Here is a 20,582-nt window from a genome sequence, read left to right as displayed (position 1 = left end):
TTGTTAGTGATTAATAAAATTTTATCAATTTTTATGAAACTTAGTCACTGATTTGAAATATCGTCTTGAAAAGGTTACTATGAGCAATATCCTACAACCTACATGGCACTCACGCTTGCTAAGTTTCATCTCAAACTCCTGACACTGATTGCATGCGGCTCATTGCATACTTTATATTTCGGCTCAATTTCAATTCACTTTGTTAATTCCAAATAAAAAAAAATTCACAATTAATGATGTTTGATTTATAAATTATTTCAATAAAAAACGACCGTCATTTATTTATATAACGATTAAAAAAACCATTTATTTGTCGGTGAGCAATTATATAAACTTCTATCACATCATTAAATAAACAGTTGATAAAAATGTATAAAAGTGGCAAAGAAATAGCAAAATAAATGGAAAAGAGTAATACTGAGGAAGGAATACTGACTCAGGAATCATAAATACACATTAAAGTGAACAAATCAGACGCTGATCGGACCAGTGCTATGGAATTTCAGCATTGGTTGTCTGCTACTGCCATCTGCTTGCTTGGTTAGTAGAATATTTGTTCATATAAATAATGGTTAAAATTCAAATGAATTACATAAGTATGTGTACTGTTGTATGTCATTCAAAATGTTTACATGTGGCTCCAGAAATCCACATTCCATAAATTACAACAATAAGAAACAAAATAGAGTGAAAATTAAGTGTGCCACCTCAACTTCAGCATCGTCTTCAAGAAGTTCAACCTCCCAATGTGGATCTTCTGTCTGCACAGCTTCAAAGTTGTACAGCGGCATCAAATGATTTCTTAACCTTTTCAGTTTGCTAATTAAACGTTTTTAGTAGTCTGATTATACATTTCATTTATTTATTTATTCTAAAAAAAATATTGTAGCAAAAATGTATGTATGAAAAAAAAATGAAACAAAAAGTTAAGCAACAAAATTCGCAATGAATAAACTAAATTGAAAATTAGACAACGCATATTTCTTAATTAAAGCAATTTACAAAATTCATTTCTAAATATGAATAAACTAGTTAATAATAGAATATGATAACTTTTGTTTAATTAGCATGCATTTACTAACGAATTTCTTTTGACACAGTACAGCACCTAGTGCCACACATTAAGAATTAGTTTATAAAAAATTATGTAAAACTGTTACTATTCATAATTTATTTGTATCTGGTGTTTGCATTATGATCATTCAAGAGAGTCAAACCACAAAAAATACATTTATTAGTGATTTAAAAACTTGAAATTTATATCATTGCTTTCCCTATACAAGACACCAACTTATTCTTATTCTGTTAAATCATTAAATTTCAAATTATAATGCTCCAAAAATGCTGCCTTGATTAATCTAATATTATGATGGGTAAACTTTTAAAAAAATTATAGATCTTGGTATTTATCTGGTGTGATAGCAAAACTTTTTTGTTTAGTTTAGCTTTAGTTTAGTTAGCTTCAGTCAGCTAGTTGCTAGTCTTTTAAATTCTAGTTATCACTAGTGTAGTCACTAGTAGCTAGTTTGAATTAAAATAAAATGCACCCATGACTCTAGTCTAGGTATTATTACTGCATAGTAGATATGCAAGCTTATTTTAATGACATGACTTTAGCATCACAATTTAGTTCAATTCAACCGATTTTAAAATAAAAAATTGAATATAAATTATAAAAATATTAAATTAAAATTAGAATTATTATAAATAATCAAATACCATCAGCGAGAAAGCAGCAAGTGACACAACTATCCCAGCCACAATGAAGTAGTAGATGGACTGATTCGATGATGATGGACTTGTTGGTAAAAAAGTGGATTGGGGTGGGCCATCATTGTCCACTGCACCAGCACTATTGGACGGATGATCTGTGAAGTTGACAGTGAAATTATAACCAACAAATGTCAGTGGGTCGTACGTGTAATTAGCGTGAAACGACTCCGTTGAATTAATTGAAGGCATCATTATTCCCTTCTTTTTTTTAAAAAACGATCAACACTCCATTTGAACGACTGGTCAAACAAAACAATGGACGAAACATACAGATGACGAGGTAAAAACGGGTCGGGCTATTTGACTTGCTTGAATTGTTGGCTTATTGGCTTACTTAATTATTTAATTGTATAAAATAGAATTACTTATTAATAAATTATTTTTGTTAATTTGAATATAAAAATTGCTTTTTGTCTGGTGGAATCATGGATATATCCATGGTTTCTATCATATACTTATAGCAGAATTTTATAATACTTTTCGATTATTGCATTGTCCATCGCTCGCACTCTTGCAGCATCACATTTAATAAACGGCGCGCCATTCAACTGAAATACGTTTAAAAAAGAAGTTTATTATCCTATTAATAATTAAGTTAACTGAAGTTTATTCACCCGCAAAATGGTTTTACTCAAAAATATTTTAATTCTTCTGTGTATCATTCTAGCACAGAATGCAAATTGTTGGTTTTTCTCCGGCAAAACTGACGGTAAACTTTCCCAGTCACAAATTGCTTCCCATGAAGTTGCAGATGGGAGTGGACAGCCACTGCAGAATGCACAGCAGCAAGTTTTTCGACAGGTACCCTTCGAAATCAAACTTGTCGACGATCGTTTGTTGAAAGAAATATCTGCTGTCGACGAAATGAGCCTACTTGATAGCTGCTATCATAGGGTTCTATTTTATTTTTATGACTTTTATTTTTATAATAATAATACAGTTGAATGTAAATTTGTAATACCTACCTACATCCTACTGTCTATTTTACCTACAATCAATTTTATACTTGAAATATTCTGACTAACAATTCAATTGAAATAACTAAATAAATAAAATCAAATAAGATTAATTAACACAACTATAACAATGGCAAAATCCAATGACAACATAACATCACAAAGTATTTAAATATAAAATAAAAGTAGTTGTAGGTAAGACATAGGTAAGATGTATTAATTTGTTCTATTGGATGGACAGGTCATGGCAGAACTTCAAGGTTCATGTGGGTTGATGAATGAAGAAGAAATTTCCAAGCTGTCTGTTCAACTGCTCAACTGTCAATCATCTGTGGAGGGCCGTCAAACCTTCCTCTGCACCTCTGATATGGTTAAAACAATTTACTTTTTTAACTAAATGTGTTATGCGCGCTCCAATTAACATAGACCAGAGGTGGGCAAACTACAACCTGCGAAGCTAATTTATGCAGCCTGCCTTGTTTGCAGAAAAAGGTTTTTAGCCATACATTATGACCAAAAAAAGGAGCCACAAATCTTTAAAAAATTCTCTCCCAGGTTGAAAAAATTAGCTATTTAAGTACATATGCGGCCTTTCAATAGTAAATTAGTTCTCAATGCAGCCCTAAGAGCAAAAAGTTAAAAGAAAAAATTACGTCAATTTTCTTTTACATTTGGGATAAAAATAAATATATAAATTAAATAGTAAAATGTTTTCTGTTCTCTACGCAGTCAATAGGAGAATGTACAAAAGAAATGGACTCAACACTGTGGAACTCCTATCAGATTGTTTCCAACAGAGCTCGAGCTGTTTGCTACCAGATCAGACAGCAACAATTTCGATTCAAAACTGAGCTGACTGTCAATAAATTGGTGCAAACTTCTGAGGAACAACTGAGAAATATGAGAGAGATGGAGGTTATTGGTGAGAGGACAATGAATGTGAGGGAGTTATGAATGATAATGTTAACAATATAGAATAATTGACAAACTGAAAAAATATGCTTGAAATGATAATTTAATTATTTTTATATCTTGAATGTATTTTCAATATCCATCCAGTCAAGCCAGGAAGTGTTGAGGAACATGACAGAAGATGCTATGAAGAATGTGATGGTGGGACAGGAGAGGTTGCTGAACCAGCAGGATGAAATTAGCACTACTCAGATGAAAATTGAAAGCCAGATTGAAACAAATTTGAAACAACTTGAATTGGAGAAAATTATTATTACAAGTGAAAATGAGAAAATTATGAAAATGACTGAACAGATTCATGACAAATTAGGTTATTGCTTTTAATTAAATTAAAATTATTACTATTTCATTATAATTATTATTATTTAATATATTAAGTCGAGTGAAAGTAAAAGTTGTGATCTACTTCAGATGACACGAACAGTTGGCTGTCCAAGCAGGCAGATGCACAGTCACAGATGTACAATGAGCTCATGCATGATGTCAATCAAATATTTACTGAGACACAGAGTGTATGTGCTTCTTTTCTTTACACAGTTTTACCAATTTATTCAATTTTTTAATTATTCACTTTGAAGACATTTGATTATTAATAAAAATTAATTCTATATAATTATTTGACATTTTGAACAGTTTGAGTTTGAAATTAAAACAAGTTGATTTGCGTTTTATTAAATTTTCTTTTTACATATTTACAAATAGTAGATAACTGCTGTTCAAAGTCTATTTTATTTTTTCCGTAATGCCAATGTTCTCTCAACGATGTGGAAGAGTTTACAATTCCATAACATTTCAATTATTATTATACAGTAGATGATTGTTTTATAATACAGGTGTTCAAAGTGTTGGATGAAGGAAGGTCCCAGCTGAACATGTTGAAAGATGAAACAACTGAACACCTGGATGATGTTGTGCAGAACTTAAAACTCATTAATGGCTCCATCAACTATGTTGTTCGCATGATTGAAAGCGCAAAACTTGTTGTTTTTGAACATTTGCAGACAATTGAAGTTTATTTGAAGTTGGCTGGTTGGTTTAGCACATTTAAGCATTTAAAAATTTTCCCCGCCATAACTGCTATTGCAAAAAAATAATCCACACTGAAAATTATGTAGTGCATTTTTTTCGAAACTTACAACATGTTCAAAATTTGACATGCGACATGTGCACATTTGAATGTGTGTTAAAGAATCATAAGCGTTACTCTTTCAATTTGAGCCCATCCCCTCTATAACGATTTAACAACACCTACGCCATTTCTTCTGTTGTACAATTTGATACAAATTTCATACCTAGTTTATTTTACAGTCCACAAATAAGAAAACAGTGTTGAATGACTAATTGCACAGGAAAAGACTTGGACTTCTTGTCAACATTTGCCTTTCACGTGATTTACTTCTTTCTGGTGCTGTTCGCGCTGACCTTCTTTCATTTGCATCCATTCTTTAAAGTCCTCCTCCTCCTCCTCGTCCTTGCAAATGTCGCTAGTCTGGCCTACTTGGAAGTGTGTCTCAGTTTCGCCAACCTCACTTATGTGCTTGTTTTCCTAATTTTATGTTAGTCCTATTTTTAATTTTCATACATTTTCAACTCAACTATTAACTCACAACGATATATTGATGTATTTGAGAACTGTTTTTTTTTTATAGCTGAATATTTTTATCTTTTCTTTAAATAAATTTTCGTTTGTTTTTTTCGTGAATTAAAAAATTTTTCATCAACGATCGTTTATTTTTAAATTTCAATATAACCAATTAATTTGTTTTCCTTCTCTAAAAGATTTCTCATTAAATTTTTTGATATCACTCAAATGTATCAGTCCACTACCTCATGGTGGACAAGTGCAGCAGCAAAGTTGAGAGGGAGTCCGCCAAACAATCACAGGGCTTCAACTCCACTTTGGCACTACCCAACAACGACATTGCAAGGTAATCACAAATAAGGGTGATTATTTATTTCGGGTTATTCCCAATCAATCGTATCAAAAAAATGATATTATTTACTGAAATGATTAATTCTCAACTAAGGAAAATCACAGGATCAGGATTGTCTCTCCCGGAAATCCAGAAGGTTATCCAGGTCTTGGAGAAGCTCAAATGTGAACGTGAGATCGTATTTAATCCTGTTTCATCCACTATTTAGTTTATTATGTATTATACGAAGTTAACCGACATTCATGTATAACTTCTATTTAATTAATAAGAGGTTAGGTTTCCTTCTTGGTGTTGTTGATCAACTATGACTTTGATTATTAACATTTTTGGTGGATATTATTAGTTGTGCAAGAAAAACATGTAAACTTATAAACCTTAATAATTAGGTAACAATGCAGAAGAGATTGAAATGAATTCTTCGCCGAAATGCGGTTCATCTGTTAACAGTTCATCCAGTAATCATGAAGCTTTTTTCAACGATGATGTGCAAATTTCCTCTGACCCCTTCTCCCAGGAAGTCATCTTAGGTGGCAGTTTCCTTCCGATGAACCCGCCTCCCACTCCTAATCATTTTCCTAATTTACCATTGGAGGACTGCAAGGTTGATCGTAACCTTCGAACTGTTAGACTTTTTCTTTACTTTAACTTTTGTGATATTTGTTAAGAAAATAAGATTACTTTTTTGTAAAATTTTAATTTTCGTGTTGCTTAAGATTGAAAACATTTATTATTTTTTTAAAAGTCATATTTTTCATATATATATATATGCGCACTTGACCGTACCTGATACCCAACACCGCAAAATCTAAAGCCTCCAGTGTTGGTGACCCATATTTGCTGTTATAATGAATGTTCCATGTTTCAATTTGAAGCCGCTGACAGCCAGGAGACATTTGATGATGTCATTCGAACATCTGACCCCGACCAGGCGAACAAGCAGGTCAAGTTCTCCCGCCAGAATGTCGACACCCAGGCATAAGAGTCCATCCAGGTAATGTTCCACTTTTGTGGTTTTGTACTTTTAAGAAGCGCCTCAACTTCAAAAATTGCTCAAATGCAAATTTATCAGTTAACACAACATTTTAAATTTTACTTTAAATTTCTTCTACACTATGAATCAAATTATAATTAATTCGTGTTCATAGAATTTTCGAGAATAAAAATAAGGTTTCATTTATATAGCGTTTTCTCTGTGTAGATTATGCAGCGCGCCGAATAAGTTTAGCACAATATAGTTTTCATAATAAATCATAATGATGATAATATTAATTATGACGCAATTGAAATAATAAATTGTTGAATAATATACGGGCTACAGAGATAGCACCTTCAATCGATCGTTGAGACCCCAGTGTACCGCCAGCACGAAGTCAGGTACGACGTGCAAACTTCCCTGCCAAGATGGCTCCTTCTACTGCCACGTGCATCTCAACAGTCCTGCTCTCGACAGCTTTTAAAACAAATACCACACTTAGATATCTCCAAACACTTTGTACATAATAGTTATTGTTAGATAACATGGTTTTTAATCGTTAAACTAAGTGCAATACGTATATTCATAACTTTATTTATAATTTGTCAAATGATCGTGTTTTATGGTTTTATTTGATATCTTTGTATTCACGTCTAACTTTATGTTTTGTAGTTTTACGAATTTTTCGAGAGATTTACTGTTTGAATCTGATTAATATTTCAATATTATGTGAATAATTTAGTACAATCTGAATATTTTTTTAAAATTTATGGTCTGTAGGAAATGAATTTTCGGTTCGCTGATAAGTTAAATTTCGTCAATTGGTTTTTCAACTTATGATCTTTTGATCTACTATGGAATTTTTTGCGGTTCCGATTTGGATGGAGGCAGATGAACAGTGAAAAACATTTTAAAATGAATATTTGGTCAAACAGTTTCGAATTATTAGCTCCACCTTTTAGCTACAGCTACCCCATCATCACAGCGTTTTCCAGCACCAAGGAGCGATTTCTTTCACGAAATTTGAAATGTACTGGTGCATAAATTTTAAATAATGGTTCATTAAAGTTTAATTTAAAAAATGTTAAGTGATCCAATAAATATTTATAACTTATGAAATTTTTTGGTCAGTCGGCGGACGTATGGCATCGTTCTTTTCAACACATTTCTTATAACTTTTTTTATTAACTAATTTGTAGATGATAATGATAGGTAACAAATAACAACTGACAACTTTGTGGTAATAATTTTTTTTATGTCATTTGATTTGCTTTAACTAATGTCAGAATGTGATATACTTAACTAATGTCAGAATGTGATATACATACATGGAACATGAACTATAACAACGTGACGAGATAAGAAAGATGGGGAATATTGAAAATTAAGAAGCGCAAACAATTCGAAAAGACAAATAACACACTGCAATTTTATCACGATAAATTCATTACAACTTAACATAATACATTATACAAATATACATATATAATGTGTGTGTGTGTGTGTGCGTGCTATATTTACACATAGTTCTTATTTTTCGTTACCTGTTTGCGTGCTAACAATCGCTTCGCACATGTTAAGATAGCATTAATACACATTGAAAAAAATATTTACGAGGTTTAAATAATTTATAATAATAAATTGTGAAAACAGGGTACAAAATTAAAAAATTATAAAAGGAAATATGATAATTTTTTAACTACTAATTAACTGTTTTTTAATGGGCAACGTTAAACAGAGTAAAGTAAAAACGTTTGTTATCATACATTACATATATACAAATTGCATTATTCAGTTTCGACATTTACAAGTCACAAATAGAAGAATATGACCGATAAAAAAAGCACTAGGATGATAGCTGGAACTTGGGTTTGCGTGTTTTTACCTGACGATCTTTTCTCATGAGGGCGGGACTGTTCAACGCCTGTTTGCAAATGTTCAATTTAAAATCATGAATATTAATTTATTGATTTAATATTTTAATAACTATTCATTTTGTGTAGATTGAAATTTCATCTCAGGTTATATAAATACATCCTTTAGATTTTTGGTAGCATGGAGCAGAGATTTACTACAACCAGAGCGTGTCAAAAAAGGCAATTGTGGTGTCGACGACACTGACGATCGTGATAATGATGATAACAATTAAGATGATGATAAAAATGATGATAACAATTACGATGATGGTAATGAAGATGATGATAAGGATGAGCAGCAAGATAGTGATGATACTCACTGTTAAATGTTTCTTCATTTTCTTCTCTGTAGCGCTCTGGCAAGGGCACCACCATCTTAGGACATCTGTGCTGTAGGTTCATCTGCTCGTGCACTCCTTCGTTTCGTCACGCAAAATTTTTAATGATTAAAAAAATTAATATGCTGTAAATAAGATAATATTATTGTAAACGGTATTAATTATAAACAAAAAAAACTATTTAAAAATATAAGCTACATGCTACGACGGTCAATAGAAAATCAATATAAAAAAAAACATCAATAACATAGATAACATAACACGAGGAGCATCGCCAATTGTATCATAACAACTTCCACGAAGCCATCATTCCCTACAACAGAAACAACAACATCAACAACAGCCCCAGCATATGCTGTTTCTATGCTGCAATGACCATGTTAAAATGCAAAGAAGTCCTTGCTTATTAAACAACACAAAAAAGTAATGCACAATTCAGGTTACAATCTCTGCCTAACGCGATCAGAGTGACCAAAAACATCAAAATTAGTACCACCAACAGCGTCTTTTTAAACAACAGCAACAACCACTCAAACCACACGACAGCATCTTGATAGTAGAGTGTCAGAGTTCGGTGTCGGGAGTCGGAAATATTTACCCGGAATGGGAATTTTGAGGGGCCGGAAACGAACCCTGACACTCTGCTTAGGAAATATCAATACCGATAGGATATAGCATAGTGGTGTGGTTAACTTCGCTCAGATCTCGCAGAAGTTTATCGTTGGCCAGGAGGGTGTTGTCACTGAGGCAGTAGACCTCCTCCTTGTACACGTGCACGAAGAATACGTACGCCTCCCCTTCCGCCACTCTTCCCAAGAAACATCTTCCCCCAACCCATCCTGGTGATAATGATGAAGATGATGATGGTGGAGGTGATGATGATAATGACGATGATGATGGTGATGAAGATGACGAAGATAATGGTGATGACGATGATGAAGATGATGATGGTGATGAAGATGATGATGGTGATGAAGATGACGATGATGAAGAAGATGATGGAGATGGTGATGATGAAGATGACATTACTGACAATAGAAAAGATGTTGGTGGCGATTGAAACAAATGTGATTGCAGTCCGTTATTTTTTTAAACTTTCTTAAAATTATCTTACAAAATTTAGCTTGTAACACCAAAGCATTTAAATTTTAAAAAAATTTCTCCAATGAAATGAATGAACATACAGCTGGATAACATGTAATTGATAGTGATTAAAAAAACAACAAACAAATAAATAAAATAATATCTTAATGAGGAATTTTGAGAGGAATTTCAAATATTTAAATCGTAAGATGTGACTTGTCAACAAAACTCGGATAAGAGTAGAAACTGTTAAACATTGTTCAACAAGTTCAGCAATGTATCGCGTTACGTTTAAATGCTTTGCACGTACGCTGTTAGGATTAGTCTACTTACCTACCTAACCTACCTACACACACAAAAATGCATTGACAAACTTTCCCGTGCTAGCAAACTCATCAACAAATTGATTTATTACATTTAAACAGGGGTCCTCATTTACAAAATGCACACCGAAGAACGCGTTACGCACGGCACACAATACAAAATCCTGAAACTTATTATCACTGATAGATTTATTTAATTCTCTTTATTGCCATGTGAATGATTTATTTATAACAGTTTATAGTGATGGGGATGATGACCGGATGATGATAATCATCAACAGTGATGACAAAGTTGAGGATAACTTAATAATAAATAAAAAATTTACTGATGATGATGACGATGGTGAAGGTAAATGAAAAAAAAAACCAAAACCCGTATCATCGCTGGCAATAAAAAACACACTAACTTGTTGACGTACCTTACCTTATCTCGTCTGTAACATAGCTAGCTAACTATGTATATAGGTATGTGTATAGTGTATCCAAACACACACTCACTCACTCACACATACACACACACCACACACACAAACACAATAGAGGAATGTATGTATTGTGTGTTATATTTGTATGCATGTTTACGTATTTATATTTTTAAATCATTTTTTTCACTTTTTGGTTAAACATTACCATCCCTATCTTTTAAAATTTTATCATGTACACTATAATTATTAAATATTAGATTCATTATTTTTAATGATTTTGATAACCGTCTTTTGTACTTTTGTATGAATGAATGCATTTATTCTTAGTGATAAATTATCCATGATAAAAGTTCAGCAGTACTGATAATTATGATTAATACAACAGCTAATGCTTACTTTGATGTATTCAAAAATAAAAAAGCGTTTGAAGTAAAAAATAACTTTGAAAAATTAGCTTTTAGACAGTATTCAAATTCTGATGCATACATAAATTTTTCTATCACATCATACAAGCTTTCTACAAGCTAATTCATCCTCATTTATTATCATTAACATCATCACCATAACTCTTCTCATCAGAGTTGTCGCCATCATCATCATTATTATTATCATCTTCATCATCTCCAGCATCACCAAGGTTAGCACTTTCAGCATCATCATCGTTATCATCTACATCAGCAGCCCATAAGTGTGTCATCGCATGGCATCATCATCCTCATCACTTAGTCGAAAGTAGAAGAAATCATTCTGTCAGTGAGCAAATAATTTTTGTCTTAGTTTTAATTATTTGTTCCATTCCATTTCATCATTATTTCTAAGATTTATGTGTGCTTGGAGTTTTTCACGAACAAAGTATAAACTTGTTTGTACTGGTTACCTTTTTGTTCTTTTTTCACTTTTGTTATTGTATTTAAGTTTAATTTTTGTCTGGATTTTACAAATTTTTTTTAATTTGAAGTGTTTTTGAAATGTATTACAAATTAATTTTTTTAAAAAGTCAATTTTTGAGGAAGCATTATAAGTATATTTTATTCGTCTCAATGAGAGTATGTCTTGTTTGCTTTTGCACGGACTGCCTTGTATTAATAAAAATTCTAGCTGCTACCATGTTTTCATCATTTAGAATAAAATTATTACTAACAAGTGCATATTTGTCAGCGTAATACAAACTGCAGATAAGTTTGTTCGTACATATATTCAATAAATACAAAAACTATGGCCTCAGACTAACATCCAACATCTCAAAATTCATAAGCGCACGGATTTATTAAGTGCCGTTTTGTAGTAGTAAACGAGAAAATGTGTGCTATTGAAAATGATGAAATTGTTGGAGTATGCGGGCATCAATCATTCATCTATAACGTTATTGACGGTGAAAGCCTGGTAATTACATGCGTGAGATATCACGTAACTAAATACTGACTGTCAGTTTTTTTTTGCTAAATATTTCTTTTAAGATGTTTGGAATTCTCAAATACGACAACCTGAAATGTATATTTTTAAAGATTTTTGGTCCAAAAAGATTTTTTTTTAAAAGATGCATGTTAGTATTTAAAATTGTTTAAAACTGTATGGATTCTATCGAATAGTTGGCATTAATCAATTAAAGTTTGTTTTATAACTTTTCTGAAAATTGATCAATTCAATAATTTGGTTAGAATTCATACAATACTGTATAATATAAAATGTGGTCTCCTTCCAACAATTAGTCGAAAGTGAACATAAAACTTCAAAAACAGAAAAACAGAGGTTAATTATAGTCGTAGAAGGTCATAACAGATTAAATATTTAAATAGTTAAAAGCAGTAAAAATTGAGAAATGTTCAACAAAAATATTTGTTGTTAGTTCACATTCATCATTTCACGTTAAATTTTAGAGTTATTCTACTTTTCCGGTGCGAAGTATATGTAACTATTTTGAAATATTCCAAACCAATATTTACAATTACAAATTTCAAAATCGGCAAATAATTTTTACTCTGATTAGTTTTTTTACTTAAAATATTATCGGTAAACTTATTCGAAACATTCCAATATGGAATCAATTTTATTTGAAAAAGTTTAAAGAAATCAAGTTTAAGGACATAGTTTAAATCATGTACAATTGTGCGTTTGAATGTAGACTATTCTTAAATATCAGCCAGATCACTGAGATATACACACACAAACGTACACCCACAAACACACACACACAAACACACACACACACAAACATCGACGCACATAATTTCTGTTCACTATCAAAAGCCAACAACTTAATAACTCCAAATTCATCAAATTTTGAGACAAGAGTCTGGAACAATTGAAATCAATCGAAACTTTTTTTAAATTATTGCCGATTAATTAATATCAGAAGTTAAACTTCAAACACATCATTCATAAGAAACAGGAGTGCGTGCTATTTTGAAGGAATCTCTATTGTATCTATCTATGTTTCTATCTATCTATCTTTCTATATATCTCTATTTATCTATCTATATATCCATATCTATCTTTATATCTATCTCTAGTCCTCGTTCCGAGAAAAAATGACAAAAATGGTAATTCTACAGAAAATCTTGTCACTATCGTTTTTAATTAGCTAATTTTATACTGTATAAAATTTTGAACATAGGTATATTGATTGTTGGGTTTGAGCCCATTATTTCATTCTACACTATGTAATTAATACCTTTTACATGTTTTATTATAATATGTGAAAATTGAAAGAATGAAATATATAGTGATTAAATACAAAAGCAAAATAAAAAAAGAGATAGTTGGAGTTTGTTTGTAGAAAGTTTTGTTTTATTTTGCAGGTCATAAAAAGCCAACAGCAATCGGTGTACGTTTGAAAATCCAACTACGTCCAAGAACAAATCTCTGTTACAATTATTTTTGCCAAGCGTTCATTTTAATGTATAAATACTTTAAGAAAAACTTGAACACAAAAAATTTAAAAAAATTGATTACCTATGCATACAAACAATCGCGCAAATAATGACACATGATTTCACATAAAGTTTATAACTGTAACAAGTCTCGTACATTTAAGGGATGAGCTAACTTAAGAACCACACAACAACTCATATTTTTATTTTATTTTTTTAAATTTAAGTTAATAATATCACATAACAATACACTAGCTTTATGTATGTATTGCATGTATGTATTTATGTATATACTCGCCAAAGTATGTGTGTTTGTATGCATGCGTAATTCTGCGTATGTGTAATGCAGACACATGTTTCTGTAAATATTTACAAATGTGTGTGTCTGTAGCAAATATAAACAGTAAGTCTGTTGTTTTATTGGCAGGCATTCCAGATAATGATGGAATTATTCAGGATCAGACGTTCGTCATCAGCTGAGTCGTAAATTCTCGGCTTGGCAGAATGCGTTTGTTGTTGCTGTTGAATGGTGTTGTCATTGATATGTTTCGATCTACGTCTGTGTCTGTGTTTGTATGTGTGTGGGTGCGCGTGAGTGCATATGTGCGTGTGTTGCTAGTTTTCCCTATGTTTAACTCTGTTTTGATTAGATTGGTTGTATTTCTTTATGTGCGTGAGTTGTGCTGGCATCCAGACGCATGGATCTGTTTTTCTATGAAGAATGATGCAAATTTTTATTTGGCATCATCATTCAATCGACTGCACATCTATCTATTGTGCAAATATCAGACTCTTGCAATTCACGCCATGCCATTTAAAATTAAATAAAATTCAAAATAAATCATGAAATTTTTAAAAATTTGGAAGAGAAAGAAATCATAAAAAATCTGTGTAATTTAATGAGAATAACGTGTCGGCAATATTATGACTTGCAGATGATGAAAGTTCGAATTTGGCCACACATCTCGTATATAACGCGTAACTGTATCAAATTTCTTAATGAAGTAAAAACAATCATATGCGTAACAACAATAAATAAATAAAGTTTAATACGGTGAAAATAAAACAATCAGAACCCTCCAAACAAAACCAAAAATAACAAGTGTCATAAATAAATCATTCACAATCATTCACTTCCCCACAAATCATTCACCAAGAGCAGTTTTAATGTAACTTTTTGCAATTCAACCTGTTCAAATGTATTACACGCACATCATCATCTGATTTATATATGTAGTTCTCGTTCATTTTGTCACATCTCATATCTCATATATTTTTATTAAAAAAAACAAATTAGGTGTCTTATTTTAATTCTGTAGCTTAAACTAATTAATTTAAAAATAGGATTAAGTGAAAAAAGGTAATAAAGGATTAAAGGAAGAAAATTAAAATTGAGGGAAAGAAAATGAAAAAAATAGATATGAGAAAAAAGTTAAAGAAGAGAAGGGAGAAATAAAAAGAGAGAGAGAGAGAGAGAGAGAGAAAGAAAGAAAGAGAAAGAGAGACGAATAATAAATGTTGGTTTTTTCCCTCAAGTTAGATTCATACCGCAATCCATAAATAACATCAGACCGCACGTCACAGTTTTCATCATCGTTACATGTAGATTCATTGCATGGCATACATTAAGGCACATTTAAACGATCAATCTCTTACATTACAACTCTAGCGACAGGCTTTTGCTTGCACTTGCACGTATTCCGTAATACACTCATTTCACATACGGACCCCTATAACGCTGTAATAAAATCACCTTTATAAAATTGTCAATAAACCAAAAGTAGAGTTGCATGACTGAATGAATGAACGAATAAACGATTTTGGTCTAAGTAGCTTTGAATCTAACGAGTACACAAACTCAAAATCAATATTCAACAATTATCTAATAACGTATTTCTTTGTATTATTTGATGTAAAATGAGGACAAAGACTATTTTTGATTCGTTGAAAGAAAACTAACTGCACACGCGGTTCAGTAAGTTAGCTGGTGGCTCTTGTTGATTTTATAATATAATAAGACCAGGTTACTAATGGCGTTGAAGGCAGTTTTGTTGACAATACAATGATATTTAATTAAATTAATACTAATTTACGTGTATTGTAACTCCACTATATAAAGAGAATGAAAAGTTTATGCTTATGCATGCAAAACTACTAATTTACTGATGTTTGTAGTGGAGAAAATAAAACCTGTGATAGCAAAGTGACATTATCGTGATAACAATTAGATTGTTTTTGTGCTCTTGGTAGATATGTTATCATTATCAACATTTTTCCATCATTTTTTGAAGATATTTTTTCAGATTTAAATTTAATTTTTTTCACAAGTGTGTTTCTATTTGTCTTTCTGTGGTTTTTGTTTGTTCTATAAACAGTAGCGCACCACCATTCCAACACAACACAACGCAACATCATTTTTTGTGGGTGACACCATTTATCACACCGGCCACATAATGATCTGATGTAGTAATTTCATTGCGCAATTATTTCACTGGAATTTATGTGGCGCTGTATTATTTGGGAGTTGTGATTTTTATTATCTGGAATAATCATTTAAAAAATTTTTTCAAGAGCTTCTATTCATTTGAATAAAAAAAAATTAAAAAAATGAAATACTAATAAAAATTGAGAATCCTAAAAAGCCAACAAATATATTCTGTAATGTTAAACGATGAATTAACAAAAATTCAAAAAGGAAATTAATGAATAATAATAATAATTAATAATAATAATAATAGCAATATTATAATTTTTAGAAAAGAACAAAAACCTGCTCTCGTGATGTTGATGATGGGTAGAACCCTTTTTTCGCCCTTCAAGATGCAGTGGACCTGAGGTGAGAAAAATTTCAAAAAAAAATACAATGATTCAAAAAGCATTTATTCCAACAAGAGAGGTGTGGCCAACCTGTCCCCTGTTCCCGTTCGATACTGAAGAAGATTGCCCCTTTTTTTAATAATCCACACAACTTTCAAGGACATATTACTGACTACTCCGCAGATAAAAGTAATATGCAATTTCAAACACGGATGAACAAAAGTTAAGGAATTTGTCATTAAAACGCGTGTTTTTTTTTGCTTTTCAGAAAAATCAAACCGTGACAAACACGTTGACTAGAGGAACATACAGGACATGAATATAACAACAAAAATATTAAAACGATCAATATGAAGATTAATGTAAAAATAAAATACTCAAAGAATTGTGATTAAAAACAAGAATAATATTAAACTGCATTCGTTCTTATTTCACGCCAATAAAATCAGGCCAAATACAGTTAGCGATGAACCTAACTATGCACCATACATCAATGTTTAAATGTATGAACGTCTGAATGTATGCGGGCATGGGAGCTTGTAACAATTTGAATTTATGCATTAAATGTTTAATGGAAGGTTTAATATTAAGGCTGTCACAGCGACTCGCAATGCATTTCAGTGCATCATCATCATTTATCATGAAAATCATTCTGTTCAATGCTGCTCCATGCTCTCTACGCTCATGTCTCGTTTCATTTTATTTCATGCTGTGTTTTGTGTGTATGCGTATGTTTGCTAGTTGCATGCTAGTTTTTGTACATTTGTATTTGTATGTCTGCTTCTATTTTTTGTTTTTTAAGTTTGTCTGTTAGTATCTTCTTGTTTGTATAAGTAAGACTGTTTTTGCCCGGGTGTAATACACGGGTGATTATATCTGTTTGTTTACAATTGCATGTGCGTAATATGTAAAAGATTTAAGCTTTAAAACGTGCTGCATGTGCATGTGCTGGTATGTTTTGGAGTTTTGTGGGACAATAAAAAAATAGGAATGTGGAAGAAATAGAAAAAAAAATATGAGACAGGAAAAAACAACGCTGATAGAAAATATAAAATAGAAAAGATTAGAACTGTTTGAGAGAAAGATATTCAATCTAAGAAGAACGAGCATACATGAACGGATGAATATACATCTAGATGCATGTTCACATTACATAATCGTTGTTGTGTAATTATTTTAACTCTAATAAATAATTACATACAAATACATTGCTGGTAATATTTTTCACTTATATATATATATACATATATATAATATATATATATTATATATATACATATATATATATAATATATATATATTATATATATACATATATATATATAATATATATATATACATATATATATAATATATATATATACATATATATATGCATCTGTGGGTGTGAGTGTATGTTTGTATGTGCACGCATGTCTGTGTATGTACAATGTACATCTGTGAATGTATGTGTTTATCTGTGTAAGTCTCTCTCTGTATGTACATATGTGTATGTGTGCATCTGTATATCTGTGTGTGTGTTTGTTCTCGTGTGTGTAAATGTGTGTCTATCTATGTCTTAAGTGATTAATGTAAACTTTTAAACGTCAAAAATTGAATCTCCCATAAGTTTGAGACGTATTTAATTAATACATGCATTTTTGTCACCATTATCACTAATGTTTTCGTGTCATCTAGTCGTAACAGTTAATTTATAAATTCGTCATCAGCAATTATTTTTATTATTATTATTATTATTACTACTACTACTACTACTACTACTACTACAATTACTACTACTACTATTACTACTACAACTACTATTACTATTGCTATCTTTAACTTAGCTTGTTAGTTATTTCAAAACTTTCTTATAAATCACATGAACCCACTTACTCATTCATCACCGACGCCGATTTTTTCGTCAAATGAAAGGGCTAATTTAGCAAAATCAACATTGCAATTCGTCACCACCATCATAAACATTTTAAGCTTGATGTTAATACGATTATCACTACCATTACCATTAGGAAATCAACATAGTCTTCATCGTAATCTTTCATTCCGTTATCTTAGCCCCAACATTCGCGGATAAATTCACGCTTCCACAACTCGTATAATTACCAACCTTGACACGAACAAACCATAACGATTAAAATCTATTAATTCTATCACCAATCTATCATTAATGATAATAACGACGATGAAAACACTCTCATCTATCATCATTAATAATAAGGATGATAATAATAACTATTATTATTATTATTACTATTATTATTCTTATTATTATTATCACTCTGATATACAATTAATAATTTTCGATTGATTTCATTTGGATTTTATTTTTTCAGTAAATAAAAGAATGTTCCCATTATTGCTATGTCATTTGATGTGCATGCATTAGTATAATCAACATTATCATCAATATCATCAAATCAAAACACTCGCGTCACTGATGTGGCTTGCACTTACTTGAACTAGGGCGTCATAGGCCATAGAGAAATCGGTGTGGCTGTCTTTGTATTTCTCGAGGACGGTGGCGTAGAAAGCCATGTCAGCTGCCTCCATTGACTCGGCCAGTGTTGGAAGTTTATCGCTCGCGCAGATTTTGTCTTCTGAAAATTTAAAGAAAATATTTTGATTTCTAAGATCGCTAAATAGAAGATTAATTTTTCTCTGGGGTAGATGTTTTGAAAACTCTAGATGTAGGCAATGCAATATTGCTACCGGTTTGGTATTGTTTATTGTTGGAATTTTTTTAATTTTATAATAAGATAGAATGAATAGTTGTAAAAATGAAAACCTAGGTGTACGGTCAATTGCACTTGGGTTTTTATTACTATGTTAATATACAATTCCAAAAAAAATTAACATAAGAGCAGTGAAGATAGGTAATAAACATAAAAATAATTGTGATTCAACAGAAAAAGCAAAACGCAAAGCCTGTTTGCATGTTCGTCATTGTTATATTTGCACCTTCTTTAATTTCCAGATTAACCTCAGCATGTGAGGTTATCATTCAGTATAATCAATGTTAAAACATCACAAAGAGAGAACATAAACGCTGGTAGATAGATAGGTGAGAACAACAACTATTAATTTATGATGGATGGAGTGATCGAAAGATGAAGGAGAAAGTAAAAAATAATGGTATGAATGAATGAATGAATAAATAAATAAAGCATGAATGAATGAATAGATTTGTGGATGGATAGACAAAAGATGAAGAAAGCAATGAAGATTTTTTAAAATTATTGAAGATTAATGGACAAATTTATAAAACAATTCAACGACAAAACAACTCATCAGAAAATAAAAAATTTTTAATTTTAAAACGATTTAAAAAATGAGAAATAAAACAAAAATACGCAGAAAAAGCATGCGAACCATAGAGCGAGCGAACGAACGAATAAGTGAACAGGCAAACATCAATAAATAAACGATAAGAGGAGCAGTATAAATTAAGATGAGTATTAAGATTACCTGCTACAAATTCAGAATAAACCAGCGCTTGCTCTTCAAAATGGAGTTAAGTGTAGCAGGGAGGTAATGTGTAATAATTGAACAAGTAGATAGAAAGTAAAACGTATGTAAGAGGAACAATAAGTTATCCTCTACTGGTAAATTTCTAGGTTAGTGAGCAAAAACTAAATAGATAATATTGAATTTATAATTTTACGAGAAAAAAAATTAGCAGATGAATGTTTTATTAATATTAAACAGAGTGTCTTTATTTACATGTTATTTTTCCATAAATTGTTAACATTGAAAAGTTTAAAACGAAAGGACACTGTTATTTGAAAAATTTTTAGCGTCAGATTTATAAAATTCAATAGAAGAAATAATCATTCGACAAATGTATCCGCTTTCAAATGCTCAGTGCGTCGAAATTACGATACAAGTGCATAGTGAAGAAAGAATTTTTTTTAAGTATTTGGTTAAAAAAAATTATTCAGGCTGGCAAGGGATGCTTCGAAAATAAATAAACATAATTAACATCCAGTAGTGGCCCGTTTGACAGAATGCCTAAAGGAAGGTAAAGTAAAATCGCTAGTGTCTGTCTGTGTGTGTGCTTGTATCCTGTCTGTGTTAGTCTATGCATCTGTGTTTGTTTGTCTGTGTCTCTGTATGAGCGTGAATGTATGTGCGTGTGTGTGCGTGTGTGCGTGTGTGTGTGTGTTTTTGAGTTTGTTCCTGGGATGGTATATATTTATAGTAGT

General features: G+C 31.3%; 3 protein-coding genes across 3 annotated transcripts in view; 1 reads left to right on the top strand and 2 right to left on the bottom strand.

Moving 5' to 3' along the window:
• The first annotated feature begins 2,291 nt into the window (after positions 1–2,291).
• On the top strand, positions 2,292–7,722 carry HELRODRAFT_190484 (hypothetical protein). Its single transcript, XM_009014247.1, has 12 exons — positions 2,292–2,667; positions 2,971–3,099; positions 3,459–3,644; positions 3,789–4,011; positions 4,113–4,213; positions 4,535–4,730; positions 5,051–5,257; positions 5,521–5,629; positions 5,729–5,805; positions 6,022–6,257; positions 6,508–6,626; positions 6,954–7,722. The coding sequence occupies exons 1-12, from the start codon at positions 2,395–2,397 to the stop codon at positions 7,090–7,092; spliced, it is 1,995 nt and encodes a 664-aa protein (XP_009012495.1). The 5' UTR covers positions 2,292–2,394; the 3' UTR covers positions 7,093–7,722.
• Positions 7,723–7,768: 46 nt separating this feature from the next.
• HELRODRAFT_190483 (hypothetical protein) lies at positions 7,769–11,390 on the bottom strand (the record flags this gene model as incomplete). The annotated part of the gene is made up of 5 exons (XM_009014246.1): positions 7,769–7,906; positions 7,933–8,532; positions 8,845–8,940; positions 9,525–9,701; positions 11,255–11,390. 4 exons carry the CDS (start codon positions 11,388–11,390, stop codon positions 8,420–8,422), a joined length of 522 nt encoding a protein of 173 aa, XP_009012494.1. The 3' UTR covers positions 7,769–7,906; positions 7,933–8,419.
• Positions 11,391–14,021: 2,631 nt separating this feature from the next.
• The window catches only part of HELRODRAFT_168382 (hypothetical protein), a gene marked incomplete at both ends in the record, with an annotated part of 7,769 nt that continues 1,208 nt past the window's right edge, over positions 14,022–20,582 (bottom strand). The window contains 3 exons of the mRNA XM_009014245.1: positions 14,022–14,128; positions 16,334–16,394; positions 18,835–18,977. Coding sequence (XP_009012493.1) covers positions 14,022–14,128; positions 16,334–16,394; positions 18,835–18,977 — 311 coding nt within the window. The remainder of the gene's footprint in view (positions 14,129–16,333; positions 16,395–18,834; positions 18,978–20,582) is intronic.

Source organism: Helobdella robusta (genome assembly GCF_000326865.2).
Source record: "Helobdella robusta unplaced genomic scaffold HELROscaffold_13, whole genome shotgun sequence".
Lineage (NCBI taxonomy): Eukaryota > Metazoa > Annelida > Clitellata > Rhynchobdellida > Glossiphoniidae > Helobdella > Helobdella robusta.
Note: the sequence above shows the minus strand (reverse complement) of the source record. Positions and strands in the feature narration are given on the sequence as shown.

Bases quoted from the DNA above. Each gene is read 5' to 3' on its own strand.
- HELRODRAFT_190484 (XM_009014247.1), top strand. From the start codon at position 2,395: ATGGTTTTACTCAAAAATATTTTAATTCTTCTGTGTATCATTCTAGCA. The intron at 2,668-2,970 runs GTTCTATTTTAT...TTGGATGGACAG, and splicing joins TTGATAGCTGCTATCATAGG to GTCATGGCAGAACTTCAAGG. The intron at 4,731-5,050 runs GTTGGTTTAGCA...CTAATTGCACAG, and splicing joins AGTTTATTTGAAGTTGGCTG to GAAAAGACTTGGACTTCTTG.